Source organism: Urocitellus parryii, chromosome 1 (assembly GCF_045843805.1).
Source record: "Urocitellus parryii isolate mUroPar1 chromosome 1, mUroPar1.hap1, whole genome shotgun sequence".
NCBI classification, from domain to species: domain Eukaryota; kingdom Metazoa; phylum Chordata; class Mammalia; order Rodentia; family Sciuridae; genus Urocitellus; species Urocitellus parryii.
The window spans coordinates 19,932,579-19,959,496 of record NC_135531.1 but is presented as its reverse complement, the minus strand read 5'-3'; the positions used below and the strand labels follow the sequence as shown (position 1 = coordinate 19,959,496).

The window sequence follows — 26,918 nt, the reverse complement described above, 5'->3', positions numbered from 1 at the left end:
TGGGAACTTTTTGTTTTTGAGCGAGGGTTTGAGGAAGATTCTTTCAGAGTGTCTTAAGCAGAATGTGAAAAAAAAATCTATTCTTGAATGCAGATAGGGAAAAGGTATCTGAAGGTACTTGAGTATAGGGAAAGTATTCTGGTGCAGAGGTGCCACTCTAGGGAATAACTGTGACTTATATAAAAAAGTAAGTAGAACAACATAAGTTTATTTATCTACTTATGCTGTATAGATTTTGAGGGCTTAGATCCCACATATTTCCCAAAAGAATTTGAGGCAGTTTATAATATTAAATGTAATATAAACTGAAACAATAAAAATATACTTAAGCCTCCCCACACACACCAAAAAATGTAACTCAGCAAGGAAGAAAAGTGTTAGCTAAATATTCTACATACATGAAATTTGGGTTTATTTAAAATAATATGATCACATTGGTGACAACACAGTAAAAAACACTGAACTGGAAATCCAAACATTTGTGTCATAGCTAAGTCAGTTATTGGTTCAGAGACCTTGAAAAAAAACACTTAGCTTCAAAAAAGAACTTATACTGTTTTCTGTATCTTTTATTGACTAATCTTTCTGTCATAAGATTGCAGGTATGTGTCTTGGTTTTATATTGTTTAAATATCCCTGGGAATATAAAATTTGGGTTAGAAGCACCTGAGTTCAAATCTCAGCTCTAATATATATTACCTGTTTATCCACAACTTATTTAGACTCTGAAACAATTTTTACATGAGTAAAATAGAGGTAACCTTGGTAATCTTCATAACCTTCTGTCATGGATAGGATAAAGGAAAGTTTTGAGTAACTGACACATAAGAAAAAAAAATCCCCCAACATTACCTCACCTCTTGCGCCAGTTATTATAGGTTGAGTATCCCTTATCCAAAATGCTTGGGACTGGAATTGTTTGTGATTTCGCATTTTTTTAATTGTCATCAACTTTCTGTGGGTCACTTAAATAATTATAGTTAAAACTATTTTTGTGACAAAGTTTCGGAATTTCCAGCTTACTACTTAAGACCTCTCCAGCTAAATGTTACATTAGCATTTTAATCTGAACAAGTCCGAAATTGGACTATCATGGCATGTCAGTACTGCAGTATTCTTCTAACAGAACTTTCTACTTCCATTCTATCTCACTATCACTCCATCATCCTTATCTCTATTACATTAGTCTTAACTTGAGCTTAAGTTTGCTTAGGTTGAGGATTTGAGGGGACAGCATTAACATTATATAATAATGTTATATAATTGGAGGCTTCTCATCACCTTACTGGTCATATGCTTTGGTCATAGTGTTTATTATTCCTTAGCATCTAGCACATCACCTTCATATGCTCCATATATGTTTCATAATTATTTAAATATCACAGAAATCTATGTGTAGATAGCAGTAACTATTCAAAGATGAATTGCTATGGGAAAAGTTATCAAATAGATACCTTACATTTTTATCAGTATATATCAGTATTTTTTGAATCATAAAGAAATACTTCAATAATAGAAAAGGCCAAGCAGTACAGATATAAATACTACAAAATGGGAATTCCTAAAAATTTTAGGATATATTCTAGCCCTAATCATTGCTAAAAGTTGACTAATGTATTTTAAAGACTTTTTTTCCAGTTCAGAATTAATTTATTTTATTGAATGTTTTAATCTTAATGACTTTTGTATACCTAGACTATAATTTGTGTTAAAATATTTTGAACAAAAATGAACTATACTCTGTACATCAATATTTTCAGTTAGCAATATGCCTTGGATATTTTTCATGAATTTTAAGAATCTTGGGATGTTATTGTGGCTCAGTGGTAGAGAACTTGCCTGGCATGTGTGAGGCACTGGGTTTAATTCTCAGCACTGCATATAATAAATGAATAAAATAAAAGGTCCATCAATGTCTAAATATATATGTATATATATATATGTAAATATAATAATCTTTACCGTTTTTTTATTTTGAATAAATTTGATGCAGACTAGTGGAGGGATTAAAGTTAGGAGTAATTACAGTAAGATAATTGGTTCAGATTTGATTTAATGATTTAAACATTCCCATAGCCGAACTCAGATTTTGAAGGACAGAGGATGTTTCCATCTTGTGAATTATGGTACTTTGCTTGCTTAGCATAGAGTCTATGACACAGTGGTATTATTAGATACATTATTATGAAGGACTAAGTATTACAGAAACTTAGTGAGTTGTGCCATTTATAACTCAAGGGATCCTTGTATGGGTTTGGATGAACTATTGATCTAACCTATTAACTACTATTACTAAGCATGTTAGTGAAAGGAAAGTACGTTGATTATATCAAAGAACAGATGAAGTGGATTTTTTTAGAGAACAACAAAGTATAGTTTAAAGGAATTTTAATTGTTAAATTACTAAGGCAGAGTGAGTATCTGTCAGGTAGTAAGACGAATTGCTATGGGAAAAATTATCAAATAGATACCTTACATTTAACTCATCATTGTTATATTCAAAAATGGAAGAAATAAGGTGCTTGTGCTTGGTGAGATTTATTAAAATGTCACTGTCAATTTTGAGAAGAAAGGTTTTGTACTTAACATAAAAAATACCAGAATATTTATTTACTCATCATAATCTTTTATCTAAAACTGATTTTTTCAGAGTTAGTTTTGCCCTGTAGCCCAGATCAAGAAGTTGTTAAGAGTAATTAAAGTTCCATAGAAATATGAGCCATATTCTAAATGTGGTTATAAAGTAGGGAGTCTGACTCAATAAAACCATGTCACCTGACTTTATAGCCATATGATATTTTTTTACTGAATAACATTCATTTAAAGTTGACATCAATAATATTAGAAAAGAATAAGGCAGATATACATATATAAAAGATTTGTAAGGTAGCATACATTGTAAAATCAAGATGAAAAAAAGTACTACACACAAACAAATTCATTTCATCCTCACAATAAAATTAGAAATAATAAGTATTACCTGCCTCTTATTTCATAAATGAGGAAATTGAGATACATGGAGATCAAGTAGTTTGTTCATGCTTACATAATAAGGAAGAGCTTGGATTCAAACCCATTTAACTGGATTTTTTTTTTTTTTTTTTGCTATATATTTTGACTCTATTGATGGTACAGCATGGACTGATGTTGTAGCTCAGTGGTGAGTGCCTTGCCTGGCAACTGTAAGACCCTGCATTTTGATTGTAGAACGCTTTGGTGCATAGTAACCTTTCATGAGCTATAAAATAATCTATTATATTAATAGTGTTAAATTAATAATATTATTATACATTTTAGTTATATAGAGTATCCATGTGCCAGATAGCCTGTGTTTGACTCCTATAGTATAACCTTAGGCAAATTTCTTGACTTCTCTGTATATTATATTCCTCTTGAAATAAAACTGTGGACTAGTACCTGAGTGTCCTATTAAGATCAAATGAAAGTACATTAAAGTGTTTTATAACCATTTTTATTACATAGTAGGTACTTAATAAACATTGTTAATCAGTTTCTACCAGTTTTTTACTACTTAAATGTAGCACAGTGTTGCAGCAGTATCTTTGTGGGTTTTTTTAATATGTGTTTGTGTGTGTGTGTGTGTGTGTGTGTGTGTGTGTATTTGTAGATGGACACAACACCTTTTATTTTATTTATTTTTATGTAGTGCTGAGGATTGAACCCAGTGCCTCACATATGCTAGGCAAGCACTCTACCACTCAGCCACAACCACAACCCTATGTATGTTTTTTTGAGCATGTATTTGATTGCTTTTGTATATTTTTAAAGTGAAATTGTTGAAAAATTGTACATACTTTTTATAAAGGCTTTGCCATAGAATATAAGGTAGTACTCCAGAAAAGTTTATCTGCTATCAGGTATTTTATTCCAAGTCTTTCACAACTTGAATATTATTATAAAGTCTACCAGTACTGTTTTATTTGCATTTGTTTTCATGAAGAAATTATAAATTTTGAAGTGAAACTGAATGAACAAAAGTTAGAATCTTTAAAAAAAAGTACTGGTAAGTGTTAGAAGTTCCCTTCAGACTCATTGTAATATGCCAAATTGGGAATTTACTGTATCTTCTCCCAATTAAGCATTCTTTTAATTAAATCACAGCCATTCTTAGAATTAATTTATAAAGGACTTTTTGTTATTTTTTTATTGGTTCTTATTATACACAAAATATATTAGTGTAATATATTTTGACATACTACACATATATGGAGTATAACTTCTCATTCTTCTAGTTGTACATGATGTAGAATTACATTGGTCATGTAATATGTATGCACACAGGATAGTAATGTCCAATTCATTCTACTGTCTTTTCTATTCCCATTCCCCTCCTTTCCCTTCATTCCTCTTTGTCTAATTTAATGTACTTCTATTCTTCCCTAACTGTGCCCCCCCCCCACACACACACACCTTATTGTGAATTAGCATCCACATATCAGAGAAAACATTTTCAGCCTTTAGTTTTTGGGGAATTGGCTTTTATCACTTAGCCTGATATTCTCCAGTTCCGCCCATTTACTGGCAGATGCCAGAATTTCATTCTTCATTAAAGCTGGGTAATATTCCGTTGTGTGTATGTACCACATTTTCTTTATCCATTCATCTGTTGAAGGACACCTCGGTTGGTTCCATAGTTTAGCTATTGTGAATTGAGCTGCTATAAATGTTGATATGGCTGTGTCATACATACATTGATGTGTATGCTGATTTTAAGTCCTTTGGGTATAAACCAAGCAATAGGGTAACTGGGTCAAATGGTAGTCCCATTCCAAGTTTTCTGAGGAATTTCCATATTGCTTTCCAGTGTGCCTGCACCAATTTGTAGTCCCACCAGCAATGTGAGTGTACCTTTTTCCCCACATCCTTGCCAGCATTTATTGTTGCTTGTATTATTGATTATTATCATTCTGACTGGAGTGAAATGGAATCTCCGTATAGTTTGAATTTGTGTTTCTCTAATTGCTAGAGATGTTGAACATTTTTCATTTATTTTTTGACCATTTGTATTTCTTCTTCTGTGAAGTGTCTGTCCAGTTCCTTTGCCCATTTATTGATTGGGTTTTAACAGTTGTAGATGGACAGCATGCCTTTATTTATTTAGTTTTTTATGTGGTGCTGAGGACCGAACTCAGTGCCTCACACATGCTAGGCAAGTGCTCTGGCACTGAGCTACAGCCCCATTCATATGTTATCTGTTTTGGTGTTAAGTTTTTATATATCCTGGAGATTAATGTTCTATCTTAGGCACAGGTGGCAAAGATTTTCTCCCATTCTTTTGTTTGATTTAGTTTTTAGTATTATACCAGGTCTTTTTCTACTTTTTATGGGCCACATTTATTTTTGCTACCCTATCATTAAATGATAGGGTAGCAAAAATAAATAAAATAGCATAATCTTGTGGTTGACTTTACTAATCTTCCAGTACATGTAGATGGGCAAGCCTAAAATTATGATTTGTAAGACTGGTGGGATACACACTGGACGTCTAATAATTTGTAATAGATCTTTCAGAAATAGGGATTAAGACCCCATCCTCCTTCTGTTCTGCCAAATCTCTTTTCCATAGAGCAGAAACACTTTAACTTTCTGGATCAGTTATAATGTGCCTAGTAGTATGTCAAATTACTTATATGCATTATTTTATTTCATTGTTATCACTATTTAGGTGGTGAGCTACTTTCCTTGCTCTTTCATTTCTTCTGATCGGCAGCTCTCAAAGTGCTTTACCTCTACCTGCTCACAGTTCAAAGGCATTTTACTTAAACTCACAAAATAATGTGCAAGTTATCCTTATGTTTCTGTCCCCTTCATCTCTCTCAGTATTAATTTCAAACCACCTAATTTATTTTATAATCTACTAATCCGTTACCATTTAGTTTGTAAAGCAGTACCTTAAAGTGGCAGGGTTTTTGTTTGTTTTGTTTTGTTTTTGTACTGGGGACTGAACCTAGGGATGTTTAGCTTAACCACTGAGCCACATCCCTAGCCTTTATTATTATTATTTTTAATAATAATAAAGACAGATAGGGTCTGGCTAAGTTGCTGAGGCTGGCTTTAAATTTGGATCCTCCTGCTTCACCCTTCTGAGCTGCTAGGATTACAAGCATGTGCCACCATACAGGCTTAAAGTGGCAGTTCTTAAGCCATTGCAGTGTTCTTCAACATTTGGTTACTATTTCATTCTGGACACTATTCCCCAAAGACAATGATTTTCAGCTTCAGTTTCATAAAAACCAATGTACTTTCTTAGGCCAATCAAACATTACTTATTACAGAGCCATAAATGCTGTATCTAGTTAGTGGTATGTGCATTTATTTTTAGAATTCTAGGAATGGTGGTTCTCCATGAACTCGAGTCACCTTCCAACATAAGATACAGCATTTCAACAGATTATTCATAGTAGCTAAAATCTATGGCTATAGCTAAAAGTATAAGTTCGTTTCTACCATATGTCTCTCCCTTCCACTTTCTCTTTTACTTCAGTTTTGAGTTGATATAATATTCAGATGCCTTGTTATATGACTAAGAATAGCATAATCTTGTGGTTGACTTTACTAATCTTCCAGTTCATATGTGGTAACTAATTATATAAGTCATTTTTAAGCTAAAAGCCCTCACCTGGAGTTGAATCTGCTTTAAGTGTTACTTATCTGGGAATTAGGGAAATAAAATAAAGCCAGGTAACCCCCAATAAAACCTTCTAGCCTATAATTCTTTTTAAGTTCCTATTCCCTAGGTTAAATAACTAAAGACTATTATTTGTTGCTTAATCATTTTCACTTTGGCAATTTACATGTACAACCATGAGCTGTATATGAGTAATAAGGTATTTGTTTTTTGCACTACAGGGAATTGAATCCAGGAGCTCTCTATCATTGAGCTATGGCTCCCAGCCCTTTTCATTTTTAAGACAGGATCTCACTGAGACCTTGCATTTGAATTCTTGCTGAGCCTCCCTATAATCCCTGGGATTATAGCTACTTGCTGTTAAATGTTAAAATGTTGACTTGCACCACTACTTGTAATAAGGCATGTAGTGATGTTCTGTAAATAATTTACATTTAGTGATTTCTTTCCATGAATACTGTTGGAATTTTCCTATTAGCATAAAGTTACAAAAAAATTACTATATTTTGGTGACCTCTATCAGGAATTTTAAAATTCTAACCTAGTTTTTAAAGTATTTGATGTACCTTGTGTTGGTTCTCAAAAGTGCAGGTATGATGCCAAAAAGGGAAACATTTAAACAAGAAGCAATTCAGTTTTCTATTTTAGCCTGTTGTCTCAATCAACATAGAGTATACTTCTTCTGCTGATTCATTTATACTTTAATAAAAGCATATTTTTGATCAATGTGCACATTATTAAAATGTTATATTATCCATTTACCCAAAAAGTTATACAAGAATTGTTAAAGAAAAGATAAATGTTCTACAAGCCACATGTTGAGACTAAGATTAGAAAGACTGTAAGACATTGAGTAGAATAATAGACAAGATGTTCAGTGTTTTTACAGGATGTTTTTATATAGATGTAAGAGAAAGAAATGAACACACCCAACAGAGAATGACACCATGAAACCAATGAAGTCATTTGTATGGGAACATTATATTAACATTACATAAACATTAAAAAATGTTAGCTTGTGCCTTTCTCTGTCCTTTATGTGACTGCATATTGATTATGTAATTGATCTGTATAAGTAGAATGTAGTGATAATTGGAAAGACAAGGTAAGTAAGTACATGAAAATTAAGAATGAAATAAGACAAGTTTCAAAGATGTCACAAAATAATATATAATTATCAGAAAATATTGGGTAATAAATGTTATGTTAGGAGTAGGTTAAGGTGGCTTTTTGGGGTAAATTTGAAGTTTCATGAAGTAGCAAGAAGTGGCTATGGATCCTGAAGAATTACAGGAGTTGGAAAGACAGAGGGATATGGACTTCCCAGGTAGTGAGAATGTCTTAATGACGTATATACAAATGGGAAAGTACAAAATAGATTGAGGATAAAAATCTGATTAGATAAGCTGGGTTGGAGAGTATGGTTTATATAGGGGGGTATGACTAGATAGGCAAGCTGAAGTCAGATAATGAAGTCAAATTTTAATATGTTTGTAGTGTAGAAAGAAATTATAGTGCTTGTCAAGGTTATTTGGGTGAGCAAGTACCCCTCTCTGGCAATGCAATCCAGTGGTTAAGAAAGAGATTCTGGAGCCACATTGTTTTGAGTTATAATTCTGGCTTCATTAGTTATTTTAAACTGTAAGTAAATTTCTTCATCAATCAAATGCAGAACACATAATAAATACTTTACAGGGTTGTTGTTAGGACTAAATAACAATATATGTAGAGTGAATGGTACGTGGATAATGACTTACTGTTGTATAGATAGAAAAAACAAAAGAAAAATTGTTTACATTAAGCATTAGTCTAGTATTAATATATTCAACATATTTTTACAGATAATTGTTTTTTTGTGTGTGTTGCAGTGTTTGGGAAATGGGAAGTAATGACAGCTGGCACCTGAACTGAGTACTTTTATAATAAACACCATTCCAGAACTTCAGGATGAATGGGGATATGCCCCATGTCCCCATAACTACTCTTGCGGGGATTGCTAGTCTAACAGACCGTAAGTTTGGTTAATTATCACTTAATTTAATTAATTATCACTTAAATTAAAGTTCTAGTGTGTGTTAACATTGATTTTTAGAGAAATTGTTACAAAAATTATCTTTAATGTTTTAAATAACAAAAAAATTAAGATTTTAGATTTTACTGACATAATTTTCTTTGACTTATTGGCACATCTGTGGAACTAGAAAAATTAGTGTGCCAAATAATTATAGATACAACCTTAATTTCTGTTTCCTTTTATGAACCCATTAAGAAATGGTAACATGTGATGATAAAAGTTTTTATTCAGTAAAAGGATGAATGCAAAAGAGAAGATGATACAAAACTTTTAAGAAATACCCAAACTGAAGAAACACAGGTTTGCAAATAAGATTTAATGTGGAATTTTTTTTTTTAGAGAGAGAGAGAGAGAGAATGAGAGAATTTTTTAAAATTTATTTTTTAGTTTTCGGCGGACACAACATCTTTGTATGTGGTGCTGAGGATAGAACCCAGGCCACACGCATGACAGGCGAGCGCGCTACCGCTTGAGCCACAACCTCAACCCTAATGTGGACTTTTTAAAAAAATTTAGAGAAACAGTAATCGAAACTGCCTTTCATAAAAGAAGATTTGATAGCCCACCTCACCTAATTTCTTAAAGATGTTTGTTTTAAATGTCGCATTGAATAATCTCTTGGAGTTTGTCATAGATAACAGCAGCCTAGTTTACTCTGAACACTGGAACTTAAAGAACATTGTCAATGTTTTTTGAAACTTATTTAATGTTACACAGATTATTTAAGGAATCATTCTTTCTTGTGGGCATCTCTCACTATTTTTTGCCCTTGTGGATTTGGTGCAAAATCTACTACCCATAATGTTGGTCCCTATGTCATCCTATCTGTTTGAATATAGGGGAAAAAGAAATGATAGAGGAAAGGGTAGAGAGTGAGAACATGGCATACTTTTCTTTATATAGCATTATTCAAGATAAGGAGCTTTATAATAAAACTACAAGAAGTAACTTATCAAGAAATGTGATTTGGGGGCTGGGGTTGTGGCTCAGTGGTAGAGTACTCGCCTAACACATGCAAGGCCCTGGGTTCAATCCTCAGCACCATGTAAAAATAAATAAATAAAATAAAGGTATTGTGTCCAACTACAACTAAAAATAATATTTAAAAAAAGAAATGTGATTTGGTTTCAATGTAATAAAATAGGTGACAGACTACAACTGTGAGCTTAGGAAACTAGCATGACTAGTTTATAGTGTCTGAATTAACAAGAAAGTAGCTGGTTGGACTAGCATAACTTTTGTAAACTGGCTATAGTTTTTGTTACTACTTTGTTATAGATAAGGCATAAACTCTAACATGCAGGAGTACAAAACTAGATACACTAGCTGGAATTTCCTTTTGGTTTTTCTCTCCATCATTTCTGATGTACTTCATATTTTTAAATTTGTCTTCCCACTAAGCCCCTATTTATTAAGTAATAATTAGTTTTTTATATGTTTTTCTTAATTAAAAAACCTATTAAATTATCTTCTGGGATTGAGCAGTAAGATAATTATATTGTAGAATTGTTTAGTTATTAAGCCAAAAACAAAGATATCTGACATTTTAGTTTTTTCAACCTTTAGTTTACACAAATGAACAGATTTCCTTTAGATGAAGAGATATTAAATAACCGAATTTAAACTTTTATGAAACATTGATGTTGTTTTGTTATTAGAATAAAGTGAAGAAGAAAGGTTAGAAATTTATAACTTAGACCAGAAATTCTTAGATATTCTTTTTCATCCAGAATGCTGTGCTATGAATATTCTCCTGCTAATGTAAGCTCTTTAATTTTATAACATTGTTAAGTTTTAAAAATATACTACGTGTGTCTAATGAAGAGTCAGTTATTGTTATTTGGTTTGTCAGAGAATACTAGTGGTTCTGATAAGTCATGTAATCAAGAATAAATAGAGTTGCTACTTTGTAAGTTGCCTTACCTTTTGGCTAATAATTTGTTAGGTTAATAAACTGTTAAGAAATGAAAAGCAAGCATGAATATTAAGGACCTGAATTTCATTCTTAATAATTTAATCTATAAGGTCTAAATGATATTTTGAGGGCATTTCTGGGATTGATTTAGGTTTGTTTGGGGAAAGGAACAACACTTTAATATTTTGTCACATTGATGTTTATAACTTATTTCTAATACCCAAATGTATGTAAACACTAAAGAGACTTATTCCAGTCATTCCATTTCTAATAATTCGATTTTATTCCAAATAGTCCTGAACCAGCTGCCTCTTCCATCTCCTTTACCTGCTACAACTACAAAGAGCCTTCTCTTTAATGCACGAATAGCAGAAGAGGTGAACTGCCTTTTGGCCTGTAGGGATGATAATTTGGTTTCACAGCTTGTCCATAGCCTCAATCAGGTATCAACAGATCACATGTAAGTACAATCCATTTTACAACTAAAACAAAGTAAAAAGTTTGGGCCTTACTAAGAGAATCTGTATTCCTTGTTTTCTGCATTATTTTAAAAAATTTTAGATGTATAGCTTATTTTTAAAATACATCAGTATTCATACACAGCCTTCTGTGTCAAGATATTAATGAGATTTAAACAGGCCATACTTACTTTGTGACAATAGTTTTAACCTCCCTGTAATTCTATGGAGATCTTTTCTTTTCTTTGCTTTTTTTTTTTTAATATTTATTTTTTAGTTCTCAGCGGACACAACATCTTTGTTGGTATGTGGTGCTGAGGATTGAACCCGGGCCGCACGCATTGCCAGGCGAGCGCTACCGCTTGAGCCACATCCCCAGCCCTGGAGATCTTTTCAACTCTTTTGAAATTAACTTGGGTTTCCATCAGCTATGCAGATATCATAAAACTATCTCATTTTTTCCTGTTATTGCTAAAGTAGTTAAAAATTCACAGACACTACAGAATATGCTATTAGGTTTATTTGGAGTAAGCCTAATATGTCTTTCATGAGAAGTTTGATAAGAACTCAAGAGCTGTGTTAGATTTCCATCTCTGTGACCAGAATACCTGAGGAAATCCAGGAAGTAAAAAATTTTGGCTCACAGTTTCAGAGGTTTCTGTCTGTGATTATATGGCCTCATCACTGTTCACCTCTCTCTGGTGAGGCAGAACGTTCAAGTCAGGGAGCATAAGACAAAACAGAGCTGCTCACCCTCTGACAACCAGGAACCAGAAAGCAAAGAAGGGGCAGGCTGCCAGTGACCTACTTCCTCAAAGTAGGCTGCCTCCTATAGTTTCTGTCCCCCAGACCCCCACAATAGTCCATTCAATTATGAACCCATTATTGGATTAGTCCACTGGTGAGGTCTGAGCCTCGTGATCCAGTCATTTCCCAAAACCACACTTGAACATTGCTGCATTTGTGGCCCATCCTTCAATATTGAAGTCTTTGGGAAACCTTTTAGATCCAAACCATAACAAGAACTAACTCCATGAAAGGCTACAACAGAATTTGGGACTAATTTATTTTAAGAATTTACTATAACGTCCAAACATGGGTATGTATTCTCATGCAGTAGATATTTTAAGGTAAAATTACCTTAAATTATATGTATATACTTCTTTAAATGTATTTTTTTTTACTTCAAAACAGTGTATGACTTACCATATCCTAAACACAAAAACGTATTAAACATTAAAATTTTCCATTCTTAGCCTTTCATGTCCTACTACACAATAGTACTCATATAATCTTCCACTCTTTATTATTATTATTATTTTTTTTTAATTTCAAGATTCATTATTCAGAGGAATGAAGATAAAGCACATTATATTGCAGAGTTCTCTGTTATTTGGTACAATGCATATTTTGGGGCCATTTTTAAAGTGGATATCTCTAAGATGAAATATTTCCTAAATGTGAATATTCTGATAATCTGAGAAATGATTGGTTAAAAATCAGAAGTGATACTAATATATTGTCATTCCAGAAATTTTACAATGTCTAAATATTTTAAAATTTTTTATACCTGTACCTAATTATGGAACAGTTTTTAGCAAATATTTAAAAAGGAAGGGGAAATAGGACATATATCATTAGGGTTTATTTTATTAGGAACTCCTTTAAGAAATTTATTGAGTCTTATTATTGGATGCCATCTTTATAGGTTTTTATTGTTGGATCCAATGAGTATAGAATAGTGATATAGAGAAAACATTGCCTATATTTTGTTTTACCATCACCTTCTAAAGTTGTCAATTTAATTTGTTACTTGGAAGTTTATTGAAAATTGCTACTATATTTGACCATTTGTTTGGTCCCCACCTTGTACACACACCACAAGTTTATTTAAGAAGATAGTATAGATTACACAACCTTTCCATCTTATCTTAATTGTCATGGCAACTGTATTTCACTTGGGGATATTTCCCAGGAAGCCAGACTCATTCACATAAGAGAGAAAAAATATATCCCAAGCCCAAAAAATATATTCCAATCCTATCCTTTCATTATTTTAAGTAGTTTAGAGTATGCTCTGCTTATTTTCTTATTTTAAAACTAATGTGAATATTTTTAAGTAAGTTCATAGTTCTATAATGTTCGGGACTTTTTTTCTCCTGTGCATAAAGTAAAATAGAAAAAGTTGTTGTTTTTAATAAGTCTGTTTCTTCCAGGGGTAGCCTCTTTGAAAATCCATGCTTTTGTACATTCTCAAATAATTTGTTTTTGTCCAATAAATCTTTTTAATAAGTCAATGTTTATTTTTTCAATGCCAGAGAGTTGAAAGATAACCTTGGCAGTGATGATCCTGAAGGCGATATACCAGTCTTATTGCAGGCGGTCCTGGCAAGGAGTCCTAATGTTTTCAGGGAGAAAAGCATGCAGAACAGATATGTACAAAGTGGTGAGGTTCTTGATTATTTTATTTTTATGGGTCCTATATAGAATTTGTTTTACACATAATTAAATACAAATGCATTCTCTAATGAGCTGGCTTATTACCTAGGAATGCCTGTTTGAACCTTAAATCAAGCCAAGAATAAGAAGGAAACAAATTGATAATATTCTTGTGTTTTAATGGGTAACTAAATTAATTGTGAATTAGAGCAATAAGAGTATTTTGATAAGTGTTTGGGGATCTATTAGTTTATTCAGTGAGCTTTAGAAATTTATTTCAGACCATAGAGTTGACTTGAAAGAACTGTACATCAAATAATAAAAGTATTTGAAAAGTTTTTGAAAAAAAAAATATATATATAAATACCAAGTATTAGTTTTATTACTGATTGTGATTATATTCATCTAGTAATTGATTTAATATCCCTTGTGCTTTAACAATAGAAAATTGGTTTACAGTAAATATTATTAAAGAAAGATGTATTTATAATAAGTATTACTAACATTATAAAAATATCCAATACACATACATATATATTTATCTATTTTATTTATTTTTGGCATGAAGGATTGAGCCCAAGGGCACTTAAGCACTGAACCTTATTCTGAGGCCTTTTTTTTTTTTTTTTGAGAGACAGTCTTGCTAAGTTGCTCAGGGCTTTTCTAAGTTGTTGAGGCTAGCTTCTAACCTGTGATCCTTCTGCCCCAGCCTCCTGAACTGCTGGGATTATGGGCACATGCTACCACATGTAGCACAGATAAAACATTTATTTACTTGGATAATACCTTTATATTAGAGATGTTGTGTTCTAGAGCTTATTGAATTTGGCAAGTCCAGGTGCTTTCTTGGCTCCCAAGACTAAGGTAGTCAGGGAGTAATAGTTTACACAATTCTGTAAGGTCCAACCTACTTAATGACTAGTTGTATTCATTAATATTGTCACATTTAGTCTTGTTTACTTTATTGGTAGCATCTTTATAAAACTTCTCATTTTGTTTTCTAGTTTTATGTGTGTGTTTTCATAGTATTGCTTGTTTATTTTATGTATTTGGATGTGAGTTATATTTTTAAAGCAATTGCATAAATTCCATTTATTCCCTAGAATGCAACCATGGAAATAACTCTGCCCAACTTACCTTTCAGCAACTTGGGAACAGTTGTATAGGCAAGGACTTACACTAATAAGCTAGATTACAGTAGTAGTGTTTTCCTGAGGAATAGTCACACTGAAAGATAATATAGGGATAATTGGTTGGAAGAAAGTTTAATAAGAGTATTAAGTCTTAGAGAATATCAGTAAATATAATATTGGCTAAAGAAAGTTATCCAAACTGTTAATACTACATTTTTATAATCTATATGTTTGAATATTTAATTTGGATAGTAAATCACTCTTAAGAAGTTTTAGGTCATTCATTTTTCAGTCACATCTATGTGTTTTATGCTATATACGCTTGCTTTTTTAGTCCAAAATGTTGTTTTATTTCTACATATCCTAGTTTTTAAAAACACAAACTATCATTTAAAAATTAACTGATTAGGGCTGGGATTGTGGCTCAGTGGTAGAGCACTTGCCTAGTACGTGTGAGGCCCTGGGATCAATTCTCAGCACCACATTATAAATAAATAAAATAAAGGTCTATTGACAACTAAAACAATATATTAAAAGAAAAAAATTTTTTAAATTAACTGATTAATTTTTAAATTAATTGTGATTTTTAAGGCATTTTCCTGGTAACGTGATTTAAAATTTAAAAGGTTATTTTTTGATTGCTAAATGTCAGTATGAGTCACATGTGGAAAAAACTTAATAATATACAAGTCATAGGTATTTGGAACTTGAGCTAATCTGAAAGGACTATTCAAATTTTATTTATCCCTTGTATTTAGAAAACCATTGCTTTCAAACTAGTAATTTCAGCTTGTAAAAATTATAACACCTATTTCATACTTTTGCACTACCTCTTTTTTAAAAAAATCCATCAACAATAGTTATAGTAATTGAATTATTAAACTATGAAACAAAACAATTTTGTGCTGAATTTGAGTAAATAGAAAGAAAGAAGCCTTTCTTTTTCGAAAGAAAGTTCAGGAATTTAAATTTTTACTACATACATAAGAAAATGCACTATTAGTGGTAGACACTGAGGTAATTTTTGAATCCTGCTATCATTCAGTCACTGACTTGAGCACAGTTTAGGAATATATGCAGCTTCCAAACAGATTGGCTATAAAAATGATTTTTAAAAATCAGAGATAATAATAGATTCTATCTTCTATTTTAAAATATCTAAATAACTGAATTTTTGTTTCTCCTAGATAACAAAATGCCATTTGTGTAACAATTGAGAAACAATGTCTAGTGTGAAAATAAATATAAGAGTTTGAAAACAATCCTCATGCTTTTTAGTTATATATATTCTTTTCATCCTTAAGTAAGAAGGAGTCATTTTGGAAGAGGGAAAAAGTATATTCTGTTTTGCTTCAGAAAGCATTTGGATGCAGATTGTAAGAACTGGACTTTGGGCTCATAATTAAAGTAATATTTTAAACCTAGGATTGAACCAAAATGAAGCAAGGTGAGGATAGGTTCCAAAGAAAGGAAGATGTGTATGATAAACTATTCTCATACAATAAAAAAGCTATCCAAAGTCTAGTAATTGCGTAGTGTTTGATTAGAGGTTAGATAATGTGACTTCTAAAATTTCTTTTCATTTCTAAGGCTACATGATAAAACATTAAATAAGTAAAATTTTAAAATAATAATAATCAGGACTATGGATGTAGCTCAGTGGTAGAGCATTTGCCTAGTATACACAAGGCCCTGGGTTTGATCTCAAAATTAATTGGGTTTTGCACCTCAAAATTAATCATCATCATCATCAACATCATCTCTGTTTCTAGTCTTAAATTACTTTTATAGAAAACAATTTTGTATATTGGTTCTACTTGAAATTTAAAGTCTTACAGGGTCTATATTTTGAACTTGAAAAATATGTCAAAAAAAAAGAACTTTTGAATGAGAAAGGATGACTGATTTAAGGAATATTTTACTATTAGAAGAAAATAACATTTAATTTTTTTTATGTATTGCATAGGAATGATGATGTCTCAGTATAAACTTTCTCAGAATTCCATGCACAGTAGTCCTGCATCTTCCAATTATCAACAAACCACTATCTCACATAGCCCCTCCAGGTAATATATTTGTGTATGTGTAATTTATGAAGTATTATTTTCTGTGGTAAATATGTTTGTGAATATATAGTATACACATTAAGTTAATGAAATACTTAGTCTCATGAATGTGTGCCTTAAAATGTTGTATGTATATTCTAATATAATAATTGAAGTAGTTCCCATCTTAGTATTTGAATTTCACATTAGACCAAAAAAAAAAAATGTTTTAGATTAACAGCTAATGTGTTTGGGCTATTGATAGAACTCAGTGGTAGGACATTTGCCAAGCATGCAGGAAGCACTGAGTTTGATCTCCAGCACCTCAAACAAAACAAAACCACAAACAAATAAAAAATGATGAATTTGAGATAAATAAGAAATTTGTAGAGTAGATTGTATTTTAAGGAGCATAGCTTTGTATCTCTTAATCAAATTGGTACTTTTATGTTGGTTAACTGAATTACCTCAGTATTTAACTGCTTAGTTGAACCCATATTATGAATTGTGAATGATTTTTGTGTTTTCAACTTTGCAGTTTTCTTTTTGTTTGCATAGACTTTATTATATATAAATTAGTTAAAAGAATTTTATGACAGTGAAATTTCAAGGGATAGCATGTTTCTTTTCCTGATATTTTTTCTTTGGGGTTTGGGTTATAGCCGGTTTGTGCCACCACAGACAAGCTCTGGGAACAGATTTATGCCACAACAAAATAGCCCAGTGCCTAGTCCATATGCCCCACAAAGTCCTGCAGGATACATGCCATATTCTCATCCTTCAAGTTACACAACACATCCACAGATGCAGCAAGGTAAGAAAGTTGTTTGTTATTTTATTGGGAATACCTAAATACCTATAGTGCCAAGAAAGTTTATTTTCTTTGTTTTATAATTTTTAAAACAAACTGAAATATTATGTTTAATTGTCAACCTTTATTATTATATGTCTTAAATCATTTAAAAATGTTACATTTATCAATTGGGAGATTGTCATTTAGGATCTTTGGATCAGGATATTACATAATTATATTTAGTTATGAAATTAAGATCTATTCTGTTACTTGGATTTTCTTTTTATAATAGCACCAAGCCAAAGAGCAATTAGGATTTAATTGGTAAAGTATATACTGTGAATAACTTTATGTAAGTATTTATCCTATCATAGAGGAAAATAAATTATTTTAGTGCAAAATTTTCTGGTATTAGATTATCAATTCTCAATTTATTGCTAGCTCTCAATATTATAATATTCATATTATAATATTCTATTGCTTTCAGTTGCATTTCATGGCTGCTAAATAGTTTATTAGTATAAATGTTTTTTACTTTTTTTGAAAGATCTTTAAAAATCAGAAAATATTTTTGTACTGAATAATTAATAGCAAGTTTTAAACATTTGCTGTCATTCATTACTTCCTGTATGTGTGTTCTTATTTTTTATTATACCCAGAGTCAAATGTACTTCATTGTTAAACTTTTTAACTTATAAACTTTTAAGCTGAATTATCAAAACAGATAGCTTCTAGTTTTCTAAACATGTGATTTACCTTCCCATTTCCCAAAACTAGATAATTAAATATTAGGTTGAGCCTGTCTTATACACTAACTCAAGGAGAAATAGGAAGACAAATCACGTTTGGAATATATACAGTTATTGAATTTAGATTGAGTGATAAACAATATGTGTATGTATTATATATGTAGATTCTTAATATTTATAAAATATTGGTACACAAAGTATGAGGAACATTTTTTTTTTAAAAAGAGAGAGAGAGAGAGAATATTTATTTTTTTTAGTTTTCAGTGGATACAACATCTTTGTTTGTATGTGGTGCTGAGGATCGAACCCAGGCCTCATGCATGCCAGGCGAGCGCGCTACCACTTGAGCCACATCCCCAGCCCGAGGAACATTTTTAATATAATTAATCAGAAAACAGATGACAAAAGATCACATTTGTTCTCTTGTAAATGACCATATACACATCAGTATGTGTAGGAAAGAACATCAGTTTTTACTCTTAAGTTCTATTAATGTTTTTTAGCAAAATAAATTTAGCTTCTTAAAAAGAAACCAAAAAAGAAATATATGTAGTTGAAGGCCCTGTTCAGTAATGAGTCGTTTCTTGAAATTTTCAAATCCTTGACGAATTTAAAATGTTTCTTAGAGATTGATCCCACCCAGATATTAAAGTTATTCTAAATTAAAAAAAAATAATCTGGCAGGAAATGTGTAAGTCAGTAGAACAAAAGAATTTTTAAAATAGAGCAATTTAACTTATGAAAAAGATAACATTTAAAACATTTTTTCAACTTTATAAAAAATTTAAGAATGAAGGAAGAGTTTAATTCTGCACAATGAATCCCTTCACCAATGAGCATCATGACACTTTGTCCTTAAATATATCTGTCAAGAAGAGATTTTCTTAAAAAAAAGTGCAAGAATTTACCATTGAAAAAAAAGTTTAAGAACAGTTCTATAGAATCATCTAATATCTAGTCTACATTCGTTTTCACCTATTATTCTAAATGTCTTTAACATATATATATGTTAAAGACATTTAGAACAATATATACATATATAAAGAAAGACTAGTGTATATACATATATATGCTCTTTTTCTTCTCAAAATATAATGTAATTTCTCACACATCATTTTGTTTTTCATCTGTTTTGGCTCTTGGAATCTAAAACAGTTCTATACTATTTTTCCCATCTAATATATATATATTTTTTTGAAGAGACTGTACCTCTATTTTTGGAGAATATCTTGTATACTAGACTTCATAGTTGGCTTAATTAATTTACTGATATACCCCCTATTTTTTTTTTAATAAATGAGATGTTAGCTTTAAAGGTTGTATTCATTTTCAAGTACATATTTTTAGCAAGATTATTACATAGGTAATGTGTACTTTATGTTGCATCACATGAGAAAGCATATAATGCCCACTGGTCTAATTAGGTAGAGTAACATTTAGGTAGAGATCATCTGAGCACAGTACATATTTTTTCTTTTGCAATTTCTAAGTAATGTGTGGGCTGATATTTTACAATTATAAAAATATCCTATTTCCTATTAATTTTTAACCTAAAGGGTTTAGAATCCAGTGATTCTCATTTCATCAGTTTTTATACTGGTCATTAGAAAATGATGAGATTTTTAATTCTGAAATTCTAAAGATGACATATTTAAATCAGTAAGAATGGATTATTTAATAAACAATGTTGGTGAATGTCTAGGTATTTTGAAAAGTTAGTTGGATTCCTGAATTATTTCAAACAAAATTATTCTATAATTACAAGTATGAACTTTTAAATATAATTAACACTTTCAATGAAAACAAGATTTTTAGGAATAAATTTGATAAAAGATGTATAAGACCTTTGTGGAGAAAATTATAAAACTCGTGAAATAAAGGAAGACTTAGAAAATGGAGAGATATAACATCTTTATGGATGGAAAGACTCATTAGTAGGATAAAGATTATTGTTTTCCCCAAATTGTAAGTTCAATACAGTATTACTAAAAATACCAGTTATTATGAAACTTAACCTACTTCCAAAAATTCATATAAAAGAATGAAAGTTCAAGAGTAGGATAATATTGGGTTGGGGCTGTAGCTTGGTGGCATAGCACTTGCTGAGCATATGTGAGGCACTAGGTTCAATTCTCAGCACCATATAAAAATAAATTTAAAAAACTGTATTGTGTCCATTTACAACTAAAAAAGAATAGAATAATATTTTTAAAAGGCAAGTCATATAAGCTAACAGGAATCAAAATTTGTTAAAATATTAGTACATGTATGGGAAGAAAAACGTTGTTACTTTCGTTGAACATGATGAAGCATCTAGGAATATACCCATAGCAAATAAAAATGTTATAAATATGGTATTATATTTTAACAGGGGAAAGAATTATTTTTTAAAATAATGGTATGAAATAATTAGATACTCATAGAAAAAAATAAAACTGGATCACTATTATAAATTATACATGGATTAAAGATCTTCATGTGAAATTATCAAACTTTTACAAGAAAATATAGGAGATTGCCCTTTTATAACTGTGTTAAGAAGAGACTCTGAATGGCCAATATACATGAAAAGATGCTTAGAAATTCTCCAGTAATCAAGAAAATACACATTACAGTGACTGAAAGAGATATTTCCCACCATCATGATGACAAAAATTATTGGCAGAATAGTCAGAATTATCATATAATACTGATGAATATAAGTAGCTACTTGGTAATATTTAGTAAGATTTTAATATGGGCATATGCAGTCATTTTACTTGAATTGATGCCCAGAGTTCATATTATTTGTAAAAAGATCCATGTGTAAGATTATACATTGCAGCATTGTTTATGAGAGCCAAAAATTTAAAGCAATCTTCATGTCCCAATATAACAATTAATAAATTGTGTACATTATACAGCAGAATATTTGTAATTATTTATTTAACACAAATGAAATACAACTACATATTTAAAAAATGGGTATGCTTCAGTATAATGAGTTCAAAGGCAAGTTATAGAAAGATATATAAATGTGCCATTTACAATGTTGTAACCCCCAAAATGCAATGTATTATTTAGGAATATATTCATTTTCAATAAAAGTGTAAATATATGCATAGGTAGAGTGAACTCTTACGTCAAAATAGTAGTTACTTCTAGGAAATATGGGGAAGGGAATAGAGGAAAGGAATATACAAATACAGAGATACAACCATATCTGTAATATTTTACTTTTCAAAAATAGATTTGAATGATATCTGACACAGTTTGATCAAATTGAGAATCAATATATGAGTGTTCATTTTATATTATTCTCTATAATTTCTGCATGCTTAAAATTTTTCTTGTGAACAGTTGTTCTCTAAGAATTTTAAAAGTTTATTTTTATAAACCTGTTTTTATTCTTATTCTAGCATCAGTATCAAGTCCCATTGTTGCAGGTGGTTTGAGAAACATACATGATAATAAAGTGTCTGGTCCGTTATCTGGCAATTCAGCTAATCATCATGCTGATAATCCTAGACATGGCTCAAGTGACGACTACCTACACATGGTGCACAGGCTAAGTAGTGACGTATGTAATATGTTAGTTATCATTAAGGTAATAAAATAATTCTAGTGTTTGTCACATAACCTAGCATTTTTTACTCCACAATTTAAAGGACACCAACTGTCCATAATTCTTGTGTATCAAGAATTATGCTAGGTACTGAAAGTCTGTTAACATGGTTCCTGTACCCAGAGTTCCAGTCTAGACCAGTGTTAACTTTCTATTTTAATTTAATACTGCTTACACCAAAATAGTGTCTTTAAATAATGACCCTTTATTTATTAGTACCTGGCTCCTCTTCTCAGTACAAAGTTTTTTTTTTCCCCTCCCTGAAATTTAATGTTGCCTTGGTGATATTAAAATACTTGATACATTAAAAATTTGCTTTATTGTAGATTTGGCTATATTTTCATGTAAGCTACATATATTTAAGGATAACAGATAACAATGGATTCTGCCCTGAAGACATGTATAGCCTTTTAGATTGTTCCTAGCTTTTTTTGTAGAAAATAGCAAATCAAAATGGAGCATATGAGTAATACCAGTTTTCTTATTCATTGCCATGCTTAGACTATTGATTTTTTGGATACAATTTCAGTTCTTTAAGATATATCAGGAAGAAAACAGGGAAGTGCAGAAGAACTATGCTATTAAATTCCAGCACTTTTCCTGTCATTAATTTATGTCTTTTACTGGTTTTCTAAGATATCTATAAAACCTCTCCTAGCATGCAAAATACAAATTTTGTACTCTGGTCATAGGATGGAGATTCTTCAACAATGAGAAATGCTGCACCTTTTCCTTTGAGGTCTCCACAGCCAGTATGCTCCCCTGCTGGAAGCGATGGAACCCCTAAAGGTATTATTTGAATTAAAAATTTCCTTCAGCATATTTAAAGTCAAGTAAATAACTAAAACCTTTTTAAAAAGATACCAGATGGTACTATCTTGTTTTTAGCTGAAGAAGAAGAAGTAGTAAACCTGCCTTTAAGCAGGTCTCGATCAGGGGATTTAAATTTGTCTCTATTTTTTTTATTTATTCATCAACCATATTCTTTAAATCCCAGTTAACCCTTTGATATTGTTCTCAGGTATATCCACTATTGTTCTCAATAACAAATCCAGTGATCTTTTCATACCACAGCTTTTTTATTTTTTTAACATATATATTTTTTAAGTTGTTGATAGACCTTTATTTAATTATTTTATTTATTTATATGTAGTGCTGAGAATGGAACCCAGTGCCTTATGCATGCCAGGCAAATGTGCTACCGCTGAGCCACAGCCACAGTCCTCAAACCACAACTTCTTAATTTCTCTTAAATATTTGAAATGTTTGATCAGTCGTCATCACTTTCAACTCTAAAAAAGCCTGTTTTACACTAAGCTCACCTGCTTTTCTCCTAGTCTCTTCATTGATGTTTTTTCTCTTCCCTTTTCTTCTTTCTATTCTCCTTCTCGTTTTTCTTTTTTCTTTTTAAGTCTTTTCCCTCCTCTCATTTCTCAAAATTTCTGGCATTGTATTTTTTATTTAACTACCATTGTGTTTTTTTCCTTGGCTCTTTTACTCAGATGGTGTGTTTTGTACTGGCGAGTAAACCCAGGGATACATTACCACTGAGCCACACCCCCAACCCTATTTGCTTATTTTTAAAAATTTTACCTTTTTAGTTGTAGATGGACACAATACCTTTATTTTATTTATTTATTTTTAAACTTTTGGGGGTTGTATATGGACTCTCAATGCCTGTTTTGTTTTTATGTGGTGCTAGGATGGAACCAGTGCCTCACACTTGTGAGGCAAGTGCTCTACCGCTGAGCTACAACTCCAGCCCTATTTTATTTATTTTTATGTGGTACTGAGAATCGAACCCCATGCCTCACGTGCATGGCAAACCTGCACCAGTGAACTACAACCCTAGCCTTTTTATTTTTTATTTTGAAACAGGGTCTTACTAAGTTGCTGAAGCTAGCCTCAAACTTGTGATCATCCTGCATCATTCTCCCCTGTTGCTAGTATTACAGGTGTGTACCACCATGCCTGACTTTCTTTTACTCAGTTTTGATGGCAACATTGATTGCTTTTGGGAACAGCACTCCTAAATTAATCTTTGGCTCTAGTGTTGTCTCCAAAGTTATAATGTTTCTTTTCCAGGAAAATGTTCTTATACCTACTGTATTTCAAATTTATTTTCAGCATTATTCTGCTATTCCTATCTCTCTTAATATAATTCCAGTCCTGCATCATCTTGACTTAAAATTTTGAAGTCATCATAATTCTTTATTTACCAAATATATCCTGTTCTGTTACCTTCCTAAATCTCACATCTGCTTTCATTTTTGCTTATTAAAATTCTATCTGTTCTTCTAGGTCTCCGTTAAGTGTTAATCTTTGAGCCAAGCTCAGTGACTCACGCCTATAATCCCAGCAGCTCCAGAGGCTGAGGAGGAAAGTTCAAAACCAGCCTCAGCAAATTAGCAAGGCCCTAAGCAACTCAGTGAGACTCTGTCTCTAAATAAAATACACACACACACACACAAAAAAAAAAAAAAAAAAAAAGACTAGTGGTGTGACTCAGTGGTTAAATACTCCTAGGTTCAATTCCCAGTATCAGAAAAAGGGGAAAAAAAAAAAAGGAATGTGATTCTTGATCCTTCATGGACCCTTCCATCATTTCTTTAAGTCATTAGTTAATATTTTTTAAATGAATTTATTAAGTCCAGGTGCTAGAAGTTTTAGAAATACTTAAAAATTATAGTCAGGTAATTTTACTTATTAGATTTTGTTGGAAAAGAATGCTTAACGTTTGGGCTTGTGTCTTAACAGTAGAGTGCTCATCTAGCACATTCGAGGCACTGGGTTCGATCATCAGCACCGCATAAAAATAACTAATTAAATGTCCAACTACAACTAAAAAAAAATTATATATATATAAAAGAATACTTCACATTTTAAAATTAACATAGCTACTTAATATGCAATATAACTAATATTTTTATTAGTGCATGAAAATGTCTAATTATAGCCATCTGTAACATGGGATATGTTTAAAGATATGGTAAAGATTTTATTCACCAAATAGTGTTCAACTGTTTTATCAGAGACATTCTTCGTGTGGTAAAAGTTTTGCCTTTATTAGCCATTTTAATCTTATAATAATGTATTTTCAGGGATTAAAATCCCAGCTTCTGCAAGAGAAAACAGCAAGTGAATGATATATAAAGCATCTTGTTCAGTTCTGACAAAAGTGCTTAGATAATTTTTTAATATTTGTTCTATCTTTACTATATTGTCACTTTTATAATATTTCTATCACACTATAAGAAAATATAAAATGAGCACAACTGATTATTTCTATTGAATTATTTTTCTAGGATCAAGACCACCTTTAATTCTACAATCTCAGCCTCTACCTTGTTCATCACCTCGGGATGTTCCACCAGACATCTTGTTAGATTCTCCAGAAAGAAAACAAAAGAAACAAAAGAAAATGAAATTAGGCAAAGATGAAAAAGACCAGAGTGAGAAAGCTGCAATGTATGATATAATTAGTTCTCCATCCAAGGACTCTACTAAACTTACATTAAGACTTTCTCGTGTTAGGTCTTCAGACATGGACCAGCAAGAGGATATGCTTTCTGGTATGGAAAATAGCAATGTTTCAGAAAATGATATTCCTTTTAATGTGCAGTACCCAGGACAGACTTCAAAAACACCCATTACTCCACAGGATGTAAACCGCCCACTAAACGCTGCTCAGTGTTTGTCACAGCAAGAACAAACAGCATTCCTTCCAGCAAATCAAGTGCCTGTTTTACAACAGAACACTTCAGTTGCTACAAAACAACCCCAGACTTCTGTGGTACAGAATCAGCAACAGGTATCACAACAGGGACCTATATATGATGAAGTGGAATTGGATGCATTGGCTGAAATTGAACGAATAGAGAGGGAATCTGCTATTGAAAGGGAGCGCTTTTCAAAAGAAGTTCAAGATAAAGGTAAGATAATCTCATTACCACTTCAACATCTGGACAAATGTGCAATTAATTCTTTGTCTTTTCTCAAATATATATATATATATATATTTACTAATTTTTATACCTCAGAAACTAAATTCTTAATTTCATTTTTTATGCAAAGCAACTCTCAGATTTGTTATTTTTCTCTACTGCAGATCTGTCATCTATTATGTACTATATGATTTTACTTGCTTGTATTTTTCTACTAAAATGAACAATTTTTATATCACATGCTTTTTTCATAAATTATGTTGGTGTAATAGTGCATCTTCAACTTTCTTCCCCCAAACAAATTTAAATACTATAAAATTATTTTAAAGCAAGTACATTTAAGAAACATTTATCTGTAGGCTTATTAAATAGTAAGATATTTCACTAGGTTAATAAGCATATCTTGATATATGATTTTTTTTTGTAATGAGCAAATTACAGAAAAGATTTTAAGTTAATAGCAAACTTTAAGCAAGGATCTTTTTATGGTGGTTAGTTATTGTTCCCTTTTTATCTGACTAATATATTAAGATCAAGTTGGAAGATGGCCCACCTATTCTATGAGTTTATAGGCTTACTTAATTAATGCTTTGTAATTACATTCTAATCAAACAAAAGTAAGTCCCTAGAATGTTCTTAAATATTTGATATGAAAGATGGTGGAATGCGATGGACATTATTATTCTAGGTACATGTATAACCACTCATGGTATGATGCTATATCATGTACAATCAGGGAACTGAAACGTTGTGCTCTAATTGTGTACAATGAATCACAATACATTCTGCTGTCATATCTATCTAATTGAAATAAATAAAATTTATTTTAAAAATTAAGAAGAATAATATTTAAGGGAGACCAATGAATCAGTTATTAAAATTAGTAAATAATTTATAAATTTGCTGTCTTTGCAAATGCATACACACATTTGATATAATCCAAACCTAAAATATGCTTTGTAAATTATTTTTATGATTAAAACATTCTAGATTGATAAACTATTCTAATATTTTATCCCTTGGTAATTACTAGAACACAACTTGACGTTGAATAGAGCTCATGTTTATATGATCTTCTTCCTTATGTGACTAAATAATTGTTCCTATTCTAAGAA

The 26,918-nt window shown here is 31.2% G+C and overlaps 1 protein-coding gene across 4 annotated transcripts in view; it reads left to right on the top strand.

Annotated features, from left to right (window-relative positions):
• Nipbl (NIPBL cohesin loading factor) overlaps positions 1-26,918 on the top strand; it is a 174,319-nt gene that overhangs the window by 67,092 nt on the left and 80,309 nt on the right. For 3 of the 4 annotated variants that reach the window (XM_026401802.2, XM_026401799.2, XM_026401801.2), the window contains exons 2-9: positions 8,518-8,660; positions 10,933-11,098; positions 13,415-13,542; positions 16,635-16,734; positions 17,376-17,527; positions 21,654-21,814; positions 22,552-22,648; positions 25,165-25,791. In XM_026401802.2, the coding sequence (XP_026257587.1) occupies positions 8,597-8,660; positions 10,933-11,098; positions 13,415-13,542; positions 16,635-16,734; positions 17,376-17,527; positions 21,654-21,814; positions 22,552-22,648; positions 25,165-25,791 (1,495 nt within the window). In that variant the 5' untranslated portion in view covers positions 8,518-8,596. The remainder of the gene's footprint in view (positions 1-8,517; positions 8,661-10,932; positions 11,099-13,414; positions 13,543-16,634; positions 16,735-17,375; positions 17,528-21,653; positions 21,815-22,551; positions 22,649-25,164; positions 25,792-26,918) is intronic. The other variant, XM_026401800.2, reaches the window with a different exon arrangement.